At 38.6% G+C, this 17,814-nt stretch overlaps 1 protein-coding gene across 1 annotated transcript in view; it reads left to right on the top strand.

Annotated features, from left to right (window-relative positions):
* The window catches only part of LOC101852809, a gene marked incomplete in the record, with an annotated part of 26,902 nt that extends 13,456 nt beyond the window's left edge, over positions 1 to 13,446 (top strand). Inside the window, 6 exon segments of the mRNA XM_013089873.2 lie at positions 2,207 to 2,235; positions 3,997 to 4,108; positions 4,903 to 5,127; positions 6,421 to 6,537; positions 10,753 to 10,911; positions 12,997 to 13,446. Coding sequence (XP_012945327.1) covers positions 2,207 to 2,235; positions 3,997 to 4,108; positions 4,903 to 5,127; positions 6,421 to 6,537; positions 10,753 to 10,911; positions 12,997 to 13,186 — 832 coding nt within the window.
* Between the last annotated feature and the right edge of the window lie 4,368 nt (positions 13,447 to 17,814).

Below are 17,814 nucleotides of genomic sequence, written 5' to 3'. Positions count from 1 at the left end.
CTCCTTTGCCCCCTGCTTTGGGCTCCTGGCTCTTTCTGCAGCCTTTCTACTGCTACTCCTTGGCTCCTTCTTACTGCTGTCTTTCAGCCCCACCCCCGATTTTCTGATAAGAAAGATCTACACCTAGCCTTCTCGGAAAAGGGCGAAAAAACTTGGAGGTCCCGTGTGCAAGTTGAGCACGGTAAAGATCCCTTGGTGGTCTATAATCGATAAGAGTAGGCTCCGGCCGCCACCCGGGCAAAATTCAAAATTTCCTACCAATTGAAAATGTTTAATGTGTCCTGCGCCCTCATATGACCTTATGCAGTTGCGAGCGCCGTAAAACACTTACTAAAACAAAAAAATGAAGAAGTTTTCAGATATTGTTTTTCTCAAGTTTCTTTTGCCTTCTGAGATTATGGTTCAGTTCAGTAATGAGTAGAGAACTATGTGTTCTTATACTATACATCAAAGAATCCGAGGCAGAGAACGTTTTGAACTGAAATTACCTCTCCACCTACTCACCATCCTTGAAATTAATTTTCGTAAATTTCGCACAAGGTACTGGAAGAATGCTAAACGTGCCCTCAAGGCCTTTTTTAGTGTAATGAGTAAAGAACTCTCAGTCGTCTCATGACTTTCCTTTCGAGATTTAGACCTACTTTAAAAATTGGGGCCTTTTGCGACTACATTATAATGATATGTGTTTTGTTTGTGTGAGGGTGGGGGGTGTTGTGAGCAGAGTGAGGGTGGGATGAAGGGTTTGATGTTTAAATGGGTGATTGAACATACCAAGTGAACAAAAAGCATGTAGACTGCTCGGTGGAAGACTCCGTCATACGTCACTTTTTTAGAATAGCTTGTGTGTCACCATGTGGTAGAATCAGGCACTGGTCAATTTTGGGGCATGTGGAGTTACTAGTTTCATCTCAAATTGTGTTCATTTGTCTTTTTTTTTTTAAAATAAAAAAACAACAACCACATTTGTCTTAAATAAAAGCCCAGATATTTGCCGTTGAAGGAGGTGGGTGTTGCCTGATGCAAAAGTAAAACTAGCGAGAAAATGGCAGCCAAAATATGGGGAATTCTATAGCTTGAGATTCCTTGGCAACTGAAAATTGACAATTTTTGTACCTTTTATCAACGTTTTCCAGTAAAATTCATACAGAAATATGTTTTTAAATGGACACAAAAGGTGTTGAGCAAATAAAAAAAAAATTCAATAAAAATTGTCACACCGGTGAAAAAATCGTTTTACTTCGTTTTCATTATTTTGATGAGCGCCTGATTTCACCACGCTGCCTCACATGTAGTGGAGTCTTCCACCGAGCAGTCGGTTTCTTTGCCGTCAGAATCATCGGTTGTTTCTCTGTCAAGCCTTGTACGTGTTGAAAGAAAAAAGGAAGAATGTTTTATACATACATCTTTATTGGTAATGTGAGAAATTGTGTGGAAATGAATAGTGAATCTTCGACATACGGCTGTCGCACCTACTCTAAAGGCCACCTGTCTGAGACAGTCAACTGTACAAGCAATCACTTTGGAATTTCCCCCTCACAGTTTGTCTTAACCCTTCCAGCCCCAAACGCAAATATTTTCAGCAGCTCTTGTACCTCCCACCCTCCCAAGAGCGTATATTCTCAGTTTCAGGGGGCACCGAATTTGCGCTTGTTTCTAAATTAGCTAACCTAATTAAAGTTTAATTTTCATAATATTTATTCATTTACCTTTAAACATTGTCATACTTTATTATCTAAACCTAATTACAAAGGTACTACATCACTTTTTAGAATGCATGCTTCTTTTTCTAATGTACTACTGTATTGGCTGGGACTGGGGTTAGGGAGTGCACAAATAGGGCTGGGGCTGGAAGGGTTAACATTATAATGGCACTGTCCAAGATACCCACCTGTCTAAGACAACCACTTTCCTACTCCTCAAGAGTTTCTAGCCGTCTTGGACAATTTCAAGTGTGTGGTTGGTGGGTGCTTTGATATGCTGTGCTCCTTCTTTCCTTTTAAACATCTGTCATACTAATCTCTCCTCCCTCTTTGTTTTTTTTGTATAATGTAAATCTCTAGTGAAACCTCTAATCTTGGGCATTTGTATGACCTAATTGGGATGCAAGTGCTGTAAAACTTTTACTGAAACTAAAACTAAAACAATGTTTTGACTGTGCCTGGTGTTTCAACTTGTATTCATTTTTCTCTCATTTCTTCCACACAAGCACGGAGAGCTCCCGCCCTTCTACAAGAGGTAAGAAATAATGTGTGTCAGGATAATTGTCCCTGGGTTTTTTTGTCTACTGGGCCCTGAGTTATCTTATCTATTACAAGAAAATGTAATTGGAACCCCAACTAAGTATTATTCAGCATCAATTTTTTTCTCAGAGCCATTTTAATTTCGGAGTTCCTGTGGGCACGTTTTGACCTTGTCCCATATCTATTATCTATTTGTGGTGGCCGAATTTTGCTATTCAAAAGGCTTTTTAATGGCTGCATCGATCGACATGCGGTTTTCGCAAAAAGGTTCTTTAAAATATTCTCCAGAGCATGATGCCCTTCGTTTTTTCAGTTTAAAAAGACAGTTATGCTGCTAAAAACTAAATTTCTTTATTTGGTCGATTGCTTTTGTTGGCCGACGCTTCTGTCTCTGTAATTTTAGAAAAGGAGGTTTCCGTTCACTAACCGTGCGCACTGTTTTTAGAGTATAGATACCTTCTAATTTTTGCATCTCTCAAGGTTTGCTCCATTCTGGTAGAATGTAAATATCATAAGCCAATGACTTTCGGCTGACGTTAATGCACCGATCATTCCTTTCATCGAAAGGGGGCCCAGCTAGTATATATATATATTACAAACAATCCTTTTTCTGTCAACATATTGTGTTAGGAGATTAAAAAGGTTCTCGCAACTCATGAAAATTTGCATTTCTTTCTAACTTGACTATTCTGCTTCAGGAAAAATTCTTATGAAAATGGTTCCATCGCTTCCATAACATTTGACGTCTCAAATCTCTAAAGTATCTAACATGGAGATAAAACCCTATTAATCTCATACGGAGATATTCCTAATAGTGCAGTAGGAGAAACTTTTTAACATTGATACTACGACCCTCCCCTCACTCACTCACACACGCACATGAACGCATGCACGCACGCACACATGCAAGCCTTCACACGCACACAAACACTGCTTGCTAGTCAGTTTTCTTTTGTTATCGAAAGCATATATTATGTGAAGCATCTTGGTGAAATCAGGCACTCGTCAAAATAATGAAATCGAAGAAACAGGCATTTTTCTGCCAGTTTGGCCATTTTTATAGACTTTTTCTTTTTTGGCTCAACACTTTTTATGTCTATCTGAAATCACATTACATTGAACTTTACTGTAAAATGTTGATTAAAGGCACAAAATATATTTTTTTCCAGTTTTCAAAGACTCTCAAGCAATTGAAGTTACAAAACTTTGATGGCCATTTTCTTGCTAATTTTACCACTGAAACCAGACAAGCTCACCTCCTTCTATCTCAAAAATCTTGACTTGATAGATGGGCGTTTTATTTATTGAAATCAAGGCAAATGAATAAGTTTTCAGATGATACTTATGAACTCCACATGCCTTAGAATTGACGAGCACCCGATTCCACGCGTCGTGACACATATTCTTATTTTCCATATTGATTTTGTTTTGATGGGAGGTTGGTGGATGCTTTGATGTGGTTTGTTTCTTCCCTTCTATCTAACATCTGTCGTCTTTATCTCTCCTCCTCCTCCTTTTCTTTGTATGTTAATTTCTTGTAATACCTTTAATCTTTGGCACTTACATGACATATTTGTGTTTTAAATGCTGTAAAACTCTAACTAAAGTAAACAAAAGTATTTTGTCCTTTTTTCCCATAATTTTCCCATTTATTAATTTGACATTTGAAGTCATTTTATATTCCTTCGAATTATTGGAGCCTAGTGTTGATTACTCTTACGGTATGTGATATTTTGCCTTTTGTCTACTTTGTCAGTGAGCAGTGCGAGCACAACTGCGAGCAGCTCATCTCGATCTACAGTTATCTCCCCTCCCCCTGGGAGCCTGGAGCCAGCCGGTCTCGGAGATGAAGAAAGTCTTCGACCTCAGTGAGTTCTGAGTTCATCTCTTTTTAAACAATTTTTTGTCACATGAGTATTCTATCTTTAAGTACTCAATGAAATAGACAGTTGAGGTTTCAACTGTATTTGCATAGTCTGGAATCACGCTTTTTTTTCGTATGCTCCTAAAACTTTAGAATTCCTTCCCAAAAGAAATGCATATATGATAACGTCGTAGAGTTTCAGAAAAGTCTATAGACACATTTGTTCAACACTATTGTCTGCCTGTAAATTTTGTGTGAGAATGTGTGTACCCTGTGGGGTTTTCTTTGTGTTCGTGTGTGTGTGCGTGCGCGCATGTGCGTGTATACATTTTCTATCCTTCTGACTGGTTAATTAAGCTGAGCTTTAATTCTGTATTGTACAGAGCTTAGAGACTCTTTCTAGGGATTAGCTGCTAAATAAATTTCCATTATAATTATTGTTTTTATAGATTTGAACTTTAAAAAATAATTTTCCGTCACAAGAGCATTCAAACTGACCAGCAAAATAGACAGTTGAGCTTTCGTCTGTAGCTGCATAGATTTGAATTCTTTTTAAAAATAATAATATTAGAGATAGCATTTGTATAGCGCAAATTCCAACTCAACAGCAAACTCTATGCGCTTTACAATCCCTTATTGCCTCAGCAAACCTGGTAGCATTCTGAAACAATCTCAACTTGCTGGGAAGCATACAGTGCAAGCTGCCATTTTATAGGCGCTAAAACACTGACATACTAAAAAAAAGAAAATTTCACCAGGATTGAGAACAATAACAAAAAAAAATTGTTTTTGTCACAGGAGCATTCAAAGTGCTCAGCGCAATGGCCAATCCAGGTCGCCGAGCCGTCAGACGACCCCGACCCGGACTGGTCCCGCAACTGTGTCGACCATATTTGTCGGAACTCGCACATCGTCGGCCCCCACTGCCGCCAGCGGCCTTGTGGGTTGGGGAGATGCGGGGTCCAGTCGTGGAGCCTCCCCGTCTCACCAGCCTCAGCACGTTAGAGCAAAGCAGGTCACCAAGTGAGTACCCTTTTCTTTCTTTAACCCTTTAACCTTTGCTTTTTTTCACCGTGGTCAATGCCATCCACTTTCTTATTGGTCGTCATCGTCGCTGGTTTTGTGAAAGTTGTAGTAAAGTTTTGTTGTTATCATCGTCATTATAATATAATATTGATTACCATCATTGTTAGTTCTATAAAAGTCATTTTAGAGTTTTATCATAATCATCATCATTGTCACCATTGTTGAAAAGTATATATAACAGGCTTGATATTTTTCAATGTTAAGTGTATTGTAAACTCCCCAAATTCAGAATTGGTTGAAAGGGGTGTAAAACTCAGCCCTGATTTGGTGTCACCAGTGCTCTAAGACACCATTGGTGCTCTATCTCTAACCTGCACATAATTGAAAGGCGTGAAAAAACTTGAGTCCTGATTTGACTGAGCTGACCTAAGGTACTATCGGTGCTCTAACCTAAAGGGGATTGAAAGGGGTGTAAACACTCAGCCCTGATTTGTCCGATCTGATGACGGCCCTGCGTGACCTCGTGCTGGGTCTCAGGATGAGAGCACACTTGGTGCCATGGGTGCTCTAACCTAAAGGGGATTGAAAGGGTATATAAAAACTCAGTCCTGATTTGGCACCATCAGTGCTCTTTGGTGCTATGCGTGCTCTAACTCTTACTTACTCGGGATTGATTTGAAAGAGGTGTAAAATTTGAGCCCTAATTTGACTGATCTGATCTAAGGCGCAATCGGTGCTCCAATCTAAAGGGGATTGAGGGGTGTAAAAGCATAGCCCTGACCTGACTGATCTGATGGCCCTGTGTGTTGTGTATGAGGATGAGCGAGCACCTGGTGCCATCGCTGCTCTGAAAAAAAATGGTGAAATGGTATAGGTTTAACGCCCCTATCAGCACTGTTAGGTTATTTAAGAGGCGGGACCTCCGAGTTGAACGTCAGTCTCCTAAAGGACTGAGCCAAGTGGGAACTTCGTGTAAAATACCTTTCACAAGGATACAACGTCGGACCGAGCTGAGGCTCGAACCCGGAACCCGCATTCTCATGATTATTAGTCCGGTAGCCTAACCACTAGGTTACGGACCCCACTATCGATGCTCTTACCTAAAAAGGGGGGATTAAAAGCGCTGTAAAAGCTCGGTCTTGATTTGCCTGCGGTGCCCTAAGCTACACAGGATTGTAAGGGGTGTAAAAACTCAGCCCTGATTTGACCGATGTGATGACGGCCCCGCGTGACCCCCCGCGTGACCTCCCTCGTGACCTCCTGCGTGACCTCCCTCGTGTTGTGTCTCAGAATGAGCGAGCACCTGGTGAACACCACCAACGACCTGCTCAACCACCTGGCCAGCACCGCCTCTTGCTGCACCCGGGAGGAGGAGGAAGTGGTTGTCGTGGAGACGGAGGCCGAGAGGTCAATGTGTTCCCAGGCTGTTGTTGCGTTGTTCGTCGAAATGAGTTACCTGCCCTTTTCTGTTTATGCTTGTCAAGTGTGTGTGTGTGTTCAGTGTTAGGCTCTGTTGTCATGAGTCACTTTTGAAAATGATGTAGGGTAAAGAGGTTTTTTATTTGGTTTTTTTTTGGGGGGGGGGGGTTAAGTGTTTTACGGCTCTCGTAACTGCATAAGAGGTCATATGAGCACGCAGGACACACTGAACATTTTCAGTTGGTAGAAAATTACGAATTTTGCCCGAGTGGCGGCCAAAGCCTGCTGTTGTCAATTTTGGACCACCAAGGGATCTTTAAAAAGCGCAACTTGCACCCTGGACCTCCAAGATTTTTCGCCCTTGTCCAAGAAGGCTAGGTGTAGATCTTACCTACCATAAGATCAGGAGTGTGGCTGGAAGACAGTAAGAATACTAAGAAGGAGCCAAGGAGTAGCAGTAGAAAGGTTGCAGAAAGAGTCAGGAGCCCAGAGGAGGGGCAAAGGAAGTGAAGGGGTGGGAGGCAGAAAGTAGAGACAAAAGCAGACGACAGAACTTTGTTAGAGAGCAAGGAAGGAGGTGAAAGGTAGGTAGAAAATTTTAGACTGAGAAGAAAATTGTCTGCCGCTATCCGGATACGAACCGGGACCCTATTGAATGAGAGGCGAACACCTTAACCTCTAGGCCACGAGAGTCCCCTTTAAATTACTTTAATTTCAGTTTGCCTTGTCTTTTCTCAAATAATCATACAGATAAGAGACCATCAAATAAGATTTAGAGATACATTTATTTTATATTAAATGTCTGTTAATGGGAAATGGCATAAGAAAACCACATGTTATTGTTAACTAGATTGTCTCATGAACAAAATGGATTTGAACTCTGAAGCTCCACTAGTTAGCCAAGTTTATCAGCTATCTGCTCGTTACTCTCTGCATCACTGACTTTTAGAAAAAATTATCACTTGTTTTGAAATTTGAAAACAGTTGGATAATATCTGTGAGTTATTTTTTTTCTTAAGGAAAAAGGCATTTTGTTCGTTGTTAGTACCTGACTCAAAACACTTTTTTTCAAGGAGAATTATTTTTCACTCAGCAAGTGTTGTTTTTGATTGTCTGAGGGGGTTCAGTCAGTATTTTAAAAAAATGTAAAAAGCAAGAGCTTTACCAGTGGGTGGTTGGCGGATGCTCTAGTGTGGTTTGGGCCTAATTTCCTATAAAAAATCTATCGTTCTTATCTCTCCTCCTCCTTTTTTTTGTGTGTTACCCTCTAGGAACACCTGTAATCTTGCTCAATGTGTCTCGCGCGTTCATATGACCTTTTGAAGTTGCGAGCGCAGTAAAACACTTACCAAAACAAAAGAAAAATCTGATGTTTGGCACTTTCATGCCCTATTTGTGTTGCGACTTCCGTGGAACTCTTTCTAATGCTAAAGTTAAAATCGTACCAGTTCACAGTTTGTCACAAATACTTAAGAAAAGGGGATGGTAATTCGTTTCGACATGCTTCGTGACATACGATGTGCTTTTGATGGTGAAGCATGATGCTTGATGTTTCCTTCATGCTCGTGGTAGATAGAGCTTGCCCACTCATTCTCAGTTCTGGTGCTTTTTGGTTTCAGGAATTGTTTAGCTTTTTCCCCCTATGTTGTAAGTGCGTTTTTTTGTTTTTTTACACCTTTTTGATTGAATGTGACGAGTAGTATATATTGCTATCATTTTGATTATTATTATTATAACCTTCATCATTATTATTGTTATCATTATCTTTATTATTATTATTATCATTATTAAGTCATATATGTTCCAAAGGGGTTAAGCAGACTTCTCTGCATATGTTGTATTCTGTCCACGGTTTTGCTAATTTTCCATTTGTGGACCTTGAATCTGCGTCTGTCGCTTTGCCGTCACATGCAGGAGATTTGAGTTTGGGAAAATGTTTATCGAGTATCTCGGTCCTTCTGTTGGGATGTTATATCCCTCTCTGCCCAGATTGGCCCGGATAAACAGAATGGGAAGCCCGTCTTCTTAATGATCCTTGATTTTTAGGGATGTTTAGGGGTGACCATATTATTGCTTAGATCCTGCTTTAGGCCTCTACGTTTGTTGGTGTGATGGCCTGCCTGGTCGGCTTGGTTTTGGCTAATGATATGACCAGGCCGAGTTGGTAAGTGAGTCTGAGGCCATACTTGCTGCATACAATATGACTCTAGGAGATTAAAAGTTATGGTAGCATATGCGTACAAGGTCTAGATTGTAAAGAGACACGTATTTAAAATATTGTTAGTTTACACTACCGTTCATTAAGTAAATTCCTTTATTTCTTTAATAATTAAGGAATAGCATGTTGGTTTTTTTTCTTCGAAGAAAAAAAAAATGTTCCTAGATTTCACACATTTTTTTGCTTCTTGTGTTCTGTGGAATGTGTTATTTAAGTTACCTGACTTTGCATTTTGAACTAATCTGTCTTGAAGTATGTGTGTACACTCAAGTTTCTCATAGAATTATCAAACATAATGTCTTTGGATGTACCTCGTTTTTGCTTGCTGTCATTTGGGTTGGGTTTTTAAAGTGTTGAAACAAATCAACAATTTTCTTGAATGCGCAAATTTATGTAGCTTAGTTTTTTCACTCAGTTTGTTTGCTATTGTTTTCAATTTCCTTTGTCCATCCCTGATCTAATGTGTGTGTCTGTAATCAGAAATATGTGTCATGATGCGGTGGAATCAAGCGCTTATTAATTTTTTTAGTATAATGGAGTTATTGGGTGTGTTCTTAAAGCTTGTTCATTGTCTTGCTTTTAATGTTAAAGAAAATCTATCCTGAATAGAAGTCAAGATATTAACAATTGAAGGATAGTGGCAGAGGTACAAAAAGAATTAGTGAGAAAATGGCTGCTAAAGTTTGTTGACTTCCAACGATTGTGTGTGCTTGTAAGCTGCAAATTTACATTTTTTTGGCCTTTTATCAATGTTTTCCAGTAAAATACACACAGGAATATATTTTTGAATGGACGTATAAAGGTGTTGAGCAAAAAAAAAAATTCTGTAGAAATTTCCCAAGGGGTGGAAACATGTCACTGTCTTTGATTTTATTATTCTGATAAGTAGGCTACTTGATCTCACCACGATGCTACACACATGTTCCTTCTTGTTTTTGATTGCTTGTTATGAAAATTAGATTATTGCATTGACATAACCACTCTACTGTTTAAAAAAAAGTAATGAATTCAAAACTTATGTAAAGGAGATTAAATTATTTGTCTCTTGATTTTTCTATATCTCTTTTACAAAGAAATCCGTAGCTCTAATCTATTGAGCAAAGCAAAGTTCTATGAAAAGTTAAAAACTAATATTACTGCTGCAAGGATTGCTGCTGGAAATTCTTGTTTTTTCCATCAAGAGTGTTGTCAAAGTCAAAGACAGATCACCATCCAAAAATGTATGTTTGTGGATTGTAGATGAGAGTACTTTTCCCCTTGGAATGGCTTTCAAACACAAGAGAGAATATTATTTATGCCCAAGGTTAATGCAACATATGAGTGCTGATGGGATATTTGATTATAATGATGATGTAAACACGCATGTATATGATTTTTATATAGCACTCAATCCCTTCTGTTAAAGAACATAGGCTCTGAGTGACATGTATCGGTACATTGCATTTTGACTCCAAATCTATTTATTTTTATATCATACGTTATTAAGCTAAAAACAGAAAAAACTTTAGCTGACATTTGAATGAATAAAAAGATATGATCTCTCTTAAATTGGTAAAAGCATCTCAGAGCTTAGGGCCGTGATATTGAAATAGAATGCTTAGTGTAAGACTCCGTGCACGTCATTTTGAAAAGTGACGTATGATGGTCGAAATGCCATTTCAAATTTCACCCATTGCTTGAACTTGAAGTTCTCCGTAAATGGTAAAAGTAATTTATTTATTTCAGCTGATGACCTTTAACTGCGAGTGGCAATATACAGTTTCAACAGCTTTGATACATATATGGCAGTGCGTTATTTATGGTAATTCCCTTTCTGAGGTGACCGGTGTTGTTGGCTGGTCTGATGTTGATGGCCGATCTGATGTTGATGCGAATATAGAATGTACAATTTCAACAGCTTAGAGAGAAATATGATGACGTCTTTTACACGATAATTCGCTTCCTGAGGTAATAGTAACTGATGTCGGTGTTTATTTTTTTCGCAGCCGGAGAGGAACTAGGGCGCCCAAGCCTCGGAACGCCGCGGCCGCAACTGTCGTGACCGCTCAACCCCGCGTTGACCAGCGAATCAGGTCCGAATACCAGACGGAGGTCAAGGGGCCTGATGCCAGCCTCCGTAAAGGCCCGGACAGCTCGTTGCTGACGTAAGTACTGTTTTAAGTACTGTGAAATATCAGAGGTGGGGGAGGGGGGGGGAAGGACCCACTTGCTGTGGGCCAGAGAATGTACCTTTTAATTGTTGCTGCCTCCTTGGTACTTTGTACTTTCTAGCAAATGTGTTCTTGGAAGCCTTTGTGGCCGAGAGTAAAATATCTGTCCTCGTGGTTTTATGCACCTCGCATAATTTAGCAAAATTTGATCATTTTTTTCATAATTTCTGATTATTTTCCTTTTTCATTTTTTGTTAAAATTAACAGAATCACATAATTTCACATTTTTGGGCTCAGTTTGCATAATTTCAAAATTTTTCGTGCATAAAACAACGAGGACAGAAATATAAAGACCTGTATTTTATTTTACATACAGTCGAACCTGTGTAAGACGGAATCGCAAGGAAGCCAGAAAAAATTCCGTCTTAGACAGAGGAATTTAGGGGGAGATGGAGGTTGGGGGGGGGGGGGGGTCAAAGGCCCAGCCGGTGGGATCAAGGATCGCTTGTCCGATCGGCAAGCAGTGGTCAAAACTTCACACCTCTCAATTACTATCCTGCCTGATACTGACAAGCGTCAGTCTTACTTATATTTACCACCAGTGCTTGCCTTTCATAGGACCAGTGTTTGACCTCTCCTTTGATTCCACCCTTAGCCCCACCCACCAATGCCACCCCTCACTGCCATCATGTAACAACGTTTCGAGGAACTCTTTTCTCGACTGGCTGTACGATCAGGGCTGCAGGCATTAGTCAATCTAATTTTGCACCTCTGGCTTCTGGCTACCCAGGAAAGTTTCCGTAGTGGCTCGCTACTCGAGCACTCTCACGGGCAGTCGTGAGATTTCACACCCACACTACACTGACCATCTGCATCACTCAGGGCTCACATGATGGGGTAACATGTACCTCCAAATTGCGCCCCTACTCCCCTTCTTCGCGCAGCGGCATGGCCATAGCGTTAAATTTAGAGCCGACGGAACCAAACTTGCGAGTTTTGTTTCAAATCAGGGCTGAGCGGGCAAAGCATTTTCCGTCTTAGACAGGTGAAACCCTCGGAAGGGAGCGGATTTTTCTTTCTGTTTCCGCGTTTCCTTTTTATAATGTGAGGCTACATGCAGCCATCACAGTCATGTACCACAGAAGAAGTGTTTTGGCAAGCTTTACATGCCATATGGAGTGATGAGTACGCTGGTCTGACTTGCAATGTAAAACCCAGATGTGCTGTGAATCAATAGAAAAACAGTTAACTTTGAGCGCGCTCGTATATAAATAATTATATGTCACAACGTGGTGGAATCGTGCGCTTATCAATTCAGGGGTATGTGGGATTTTTTGTATAATCTTACTACAGCTGGTTCATTTAACCATCTGTTAATTTATTTAAAAAACATCTGTTTTGAATAGAAGTCCAGATATTTGCGATTGAAGGAGGTAGGGGTCACCTGGTTTCAGAAGTAAAATTAGCAAAAAAATGGCCGCCAAAGGTTTGTGACTTCTAAAACTATTACCTCAAGAAGCGAATTATTGTAATGAAGCCTAAAATTTACTTTTTGTGTGTGTGTGCATGTATGTAGTTAACGATTTTCAGTAAAGTTCACACATAGTTAAATGGACAGAAAAGGTGATGAGCTGAAAAAAGAAAATTGTTTAAAAATTGCGCAATGGTCAGGAAAAGGCCCGATTCCTTGATTTATTTATTGTCGTGAGCACCTGATTTCACCTCAATGGCCCTACAGTTTACTTTTTGTAGATTGGTTGCAAGTGTCATTAAACTTTTACTAAACTGAAACTGAGAAAGTATATTGATGATTTACACCACTCATTAGATGGTGTGTCGATGTCATGTTTTAAAATTTCCATTAATATTTTTTTTGTCCCGTGTCCTGATTTTGGTGCCGGTATTTCAACATTTGCAGGTCATGTAAAAATGTGCCAACATGGTTGCAGATTGTTATCCTTCAAGAAAAACAAAACAAGGAAATGGGGAATTGTTTGGTCTGTGATGATGGTGATAGTCCGCTAATGATGGGCAGTAACGATGATGATGCTGTAAGTCTGGAAATGTTTCCCCCCACAGGTCCGACTACACCCAAGCTCACGGCCCCGACAAGACCCTTCATGACGGACCGGACCGTAGCCGCGTCTGTGGACCCCAGGGGGCCACTGGGCCGGACCCGCTGCTCCGATGTGGCCCTCAGAGTTCTCTCCACCAGGGACGGGATATGTCCATGGTCAGCCCGTCCGGCGTTCTCATTTCAAATGTTTGAAGTCCACGCCTCTCGTGTGACTCCTACTTCTGCGTCTCTTGCACAACTTTAAATGAATGAACGTGTATGGATTTGCTATGCTCAAGATTTGTGCACTTTACCCATGTTGCAACACTGCCTGGAACTAGATTGACTGCTCAGTGTAAGACTGGGTCATAAGTGGCGTTGGTGGCTTAGTGGCTAGGCTCTCAGACTCGCAATGGCAAGATCGCGGGTTCGAATCCCATCAGGGGCCCGGCGTTACACAAATTTTCCTCACTTCTCCCAGGTGGGAATGGGTACCCAGCTATAGACTGTGAAAGATCTTGTCAGTTTGTTAGTGTTTGAGAGCTTAATCAGCTGCTTGCACTGTATGCTTCCCGGGAAGCTGAGAATGTTTCTGAGTGTTCTATGGTCTTCTGGGGTGATAATATAGTGTAAAGCGTGTAGAGCTCGCTGTAGAGCGGGGATATGGGTTATACAAATGCTATATTTTATTATTATTGAGTCACTTTTCAAAATGGCGTGTGGCAGAGTCTTACACTGAGCAGCTGATGAGTGACGTATATATTTAAGTCTCTTTGGCATGAGCTATTTTTATCACGGCGCGGTGGAATCAGGAGTTCGTCCATTTTTGGGCAGATGGAATTGTTGGTGGTATAATCTTAATTAAAGCCTGTTCTTTTGCCTAGTGTCTGAGGCAAAAATACCTATCTATCTTATAAAGAAATTGAGATATATTTACGATTGAAGTAGGTGTACGTCACCTGGTGTCAGAGCTAAAATTAGAGAGAAAATGAGCGCCAAAGTTGAGCGACTTCCCAAGTTGGAGTGTCCTTGGAAACTACACATTTCCAGTTTTTGTGCTTTTGATCAACTAAGCAACATTTTTCAATAAATAAACTCCAGACAGACATGTGTTCTTAATGTTAGATGCACATAAAAGGTGTTGGGCCGTACAAAAAATAAATACTTTTAAAAATTGCTATCACTATGACGAATGCCTGGTTTCACGAAAATGCCACACATAAATATTTATACATAATGTGATGTACTGTTAAGTCAGTTTGTAATAAACTATAATACAATTTATTAGCTTTTAAATTGTATGCAACCTTTGTCGTATACGGCCTGTAGCTTAGAACCCAATTTAATTGTCTGTAATTTCCTTTGATATAAGAATGAAGCTTTACTTAGGAAAGAAACAAAAGTTGCTGGATCTAATCTGAGCTGGCACTGTTTTAGATTTAGACATATTCTAGTTTGTTTTGTTTTAAAAAAAATTCATTTCCAGATAGAGAGTAATGAGAACTATAATTCTGACTGGAAATAGACTCATAGAGTTGGGAGGAAGTTCACCTCAGAGACGTTGGAGGCGTTGAGTTGTATATTACGTCATTGCTCAGAAGTTTACGTATCTCCGTGGACAGCACTGATAGCGTGTCTTGTCCATTTTATCAGAGGGAAGAAAGTAAGGAACGCAGTTTTCAGTTTATGTTTTCCCCTTTATTTTCACTCTTCTACAGGAATTGTGTTATTATTACATATATTTTTTGTTGTTTTTCTGTTGAATCATCTAATAGTAGTTGTGTATATTGACTGATTGATTTTTTATTTGCAAATGCAACTTCCTAAAGTTTCGGGTATTTTCACCAAGTCTCAGCGGCATTCCTGCATTTACGAGAGAGTTTGTTTCCTAGTTTGATGCAAGATAAAGTGTTAGCAATATTACTACTACTTATAAGTGCTCAATATATTATAATGTCCATTTTATGATGGTAATATTTCCGTATTTTATACATGTATAGAGTACAGTGTAGTGAGTGAGCGTAGCTGTACTGTGAAGGTGCTGCTTTACTAAATACTAAAGGATTATCCATTCTGATTTGGAAATGAAAAAAGGAGAAAGAAAGTGAAGTCAGTACAGACCTGTAAACATTCTTTGTCTTTCATGTCTCAAAATTACATGTTTTCGAAACAATAGTCAACTTTGTCTCGGTAAATGTGTGCAGGCTGTGCGTAGTTGGCAGGTGCTCTGGTGTGATTTACTCCTTCTTTCCTATCAAACATGTATCATCCTCACCTCTCTTCCTTCTTTTCCTTGTATGTTACTGTTACTCTCTAGTGGTAGTAACACCTCTATAGTCTTCGGCACTTATACAACCTATTTGTGTTGCAAGTGCTGTAAAACTCTTGCTAAAACTAAGAAAATAACATAAAATTGTGCAATGGATTTCTAGTATTTCACTACTACAATGTATTTTTGTTTAGCCACTGCAAATTTTTGGAAGTTCTGACAGTTACTGTGACTCTCAAAAAGCGGTTTAAAGATAAAAATCAAAAGACAGGGAGACTTCATAAGTGCCTGTGGTGAAGTGTTGCCACAGGTGAAGTAATCATCTCTTTCTATGGAATCCCTGCATGTCACTGTTTTTCTTTCTTTTTTCTTACTGCGATCTAAAGATGTAATCTTTTTGGCTATAATGTGACCTTTTTAAAATTATGATGCACTCATGTTCTACTTAGTTCTTGATTTTTTTTTTTTTATGGTACATTTCTTGTAATGAATAAATCCTGTGCTTAAAAATGAATGTGCTGCGTATTATTAGTACCACAACAATTTGTCTTTGATCTGTTTTTGTTTGTCCAAAAGTATTCTGAATAGAACTGGACCCTACAAGTGAAAGTCTATCGAGATTTGTGGCTTCCTGACTAATGAACAGTCTATTGTATCACTCACACAGTCACTAGGTGCTCCGTTAGTACCTCAGTTCGTGTCATCATGCTGGACCATGGAGCCTATGGCTCTGGTTTGAATCCCAGACTGGGATTTCTTGAACTCCTTTTGTTTTGTGGAGTTATCAAGGCTTTATACTCGTTTGGCTCAGTCTTGTTGGAGTTAAATGTTAAATTTGGAGGAACCCGACTGAAATAACCTAATAGTGTTAATAGGGCCATTAAAAACAGAAACCCCTATTTCATTTTACCTTGTTATTTGTGTGAACTCTCATAAATTTCCACTTTGTTTTTTTTTCAAGTGGGGCCCTTTTTACATTTATTAATTCTAACATTCGAGCAGTACAGATTAAAAAATTGGACATATTTTTATTCCACTTGTATTCTCAAGTTTCATATCCTTCTTTGTTTATATTTATACCTTTTCAAATGACTTGCTTTATGTCAAGTAAGGTCCTTTAAACTTGTAAAAAAAATTATGGAACTAACTTTGACTGAAATTTTAGACGAAGAAAACCCCCATTTAAAAATTCATACACAATATGATATAATATGTATATAGTATATGCATATTGATGGATGTTGTGTACATGTACTACAGTAAATATATATATATTCAAGAAATCATTTTTGAAACTATTATTAGGAGACATGGTAACGGAACACCATATACACAGTAATATACTGTGTTTTGTTTTTTATTTTAAGGATTTCAAAAATGATTTCTTGAATATATATATATATATATATATTATATATATATATATATATATTATATATATATATATATATATTATATATATATATATATATTATATATATATATATATATATATATATATATATATATATATATATATATATATATATATATGTACTCTATATAGGTTGAGTCACAGGTTATTGTTAATGGCTGATCCCTGTGTGCTACTTAATATAAATATATGCTCTGCATTATACGTAAATATTATCGTAACAGATTTTGTGACTTATTTTTAACTTTTTCTCCTTTTTTTTTTACCTTAATAAAGTTTTTTACCTTGAATCTCAGTTATCTCTCTTACTTGAAGTTGAGTATAATATAAGTTTTCTTAGTATGTGTCAATGTTATTTCGCTACCTTAGAATTACAAATTTTTTGGTGAAATTTCTGGCTATTTTGAGTTAATAGCTTAATAAGACTGTGACTCACTAACCATGACTCATGAGGTGTGAAACCAAATGTTCTATCTGCTCTATCAAAATCGTAAGATTTTTCAAAGTCATTATCAAGATATTCAAAGAATTTCATTTAAAAAAGCTTGACACTATGTGAAACTCAAAAATCTCTCACATCTAGGTACTGTGCAGATAGAACTTTGTAATTCTGAGGTAACAATTACACTAACTCAGGACTACAAAGTTCCGACACTTTTGGCCGTTTTGAGTTACAAAAACCATGTGATAAGAAATCAAATGCTCTATCTGCTCTATCAAAATTGTAAGATTATTCTCGGTTGTTATCAAGATATTCAAAGTATTTCATTCGAAAAAGTTTGACATAATAGGAAACTCAGTTTTTTTACTTCAAATTTCTCAAAACTAGGTACTGAGCAGTTGGAACTTTGTAATTCTGAGGTAGCGAAATAGAGGGGAGAGACTTCTGTAATTTCCCTTCATTCAGAGTTCTGATACATTCCCCAATTTCTCACAGTGTGTCTCATCAGTATAACGATATACTATCATATATACAGTGGAGATCTGAAATCTGCTGGACCGCTGGATTTTCTTCAACTTAGCAGACTTTTGTGCAGAGACGTCGCTCATATATTCGCTATAGAAGAAAATAAATTGGAGATTTTCATTTTCTTTCGTTTTAGTCCACTGTATATCATCCTATTATTACTGGTCTTTCGGATGTAGGTGCCAACTCGG

The sequence above is a fragment of the Aplysia californica genome, unplaced genomic scaffold (genome assembly GCF_000002075.1).
Source record: "Aplysia californica isolate F4 #8 unplaced genomic scaffold, AplCal3.0 scaffold01068, whole genome shotgun sequence".
NCBI classification, from domain to species: domain Eukaryota; kingdom Metazoa; phylum Mollusca; class Gastropoda; order Aplysiida; family Aplysiidae; genus Aplysia; species Aplysia californica.
Note: the sequence above shows the minus strand (reverse complement) of the source record. Positions and strands in the feature narration are given on the sequence as shown.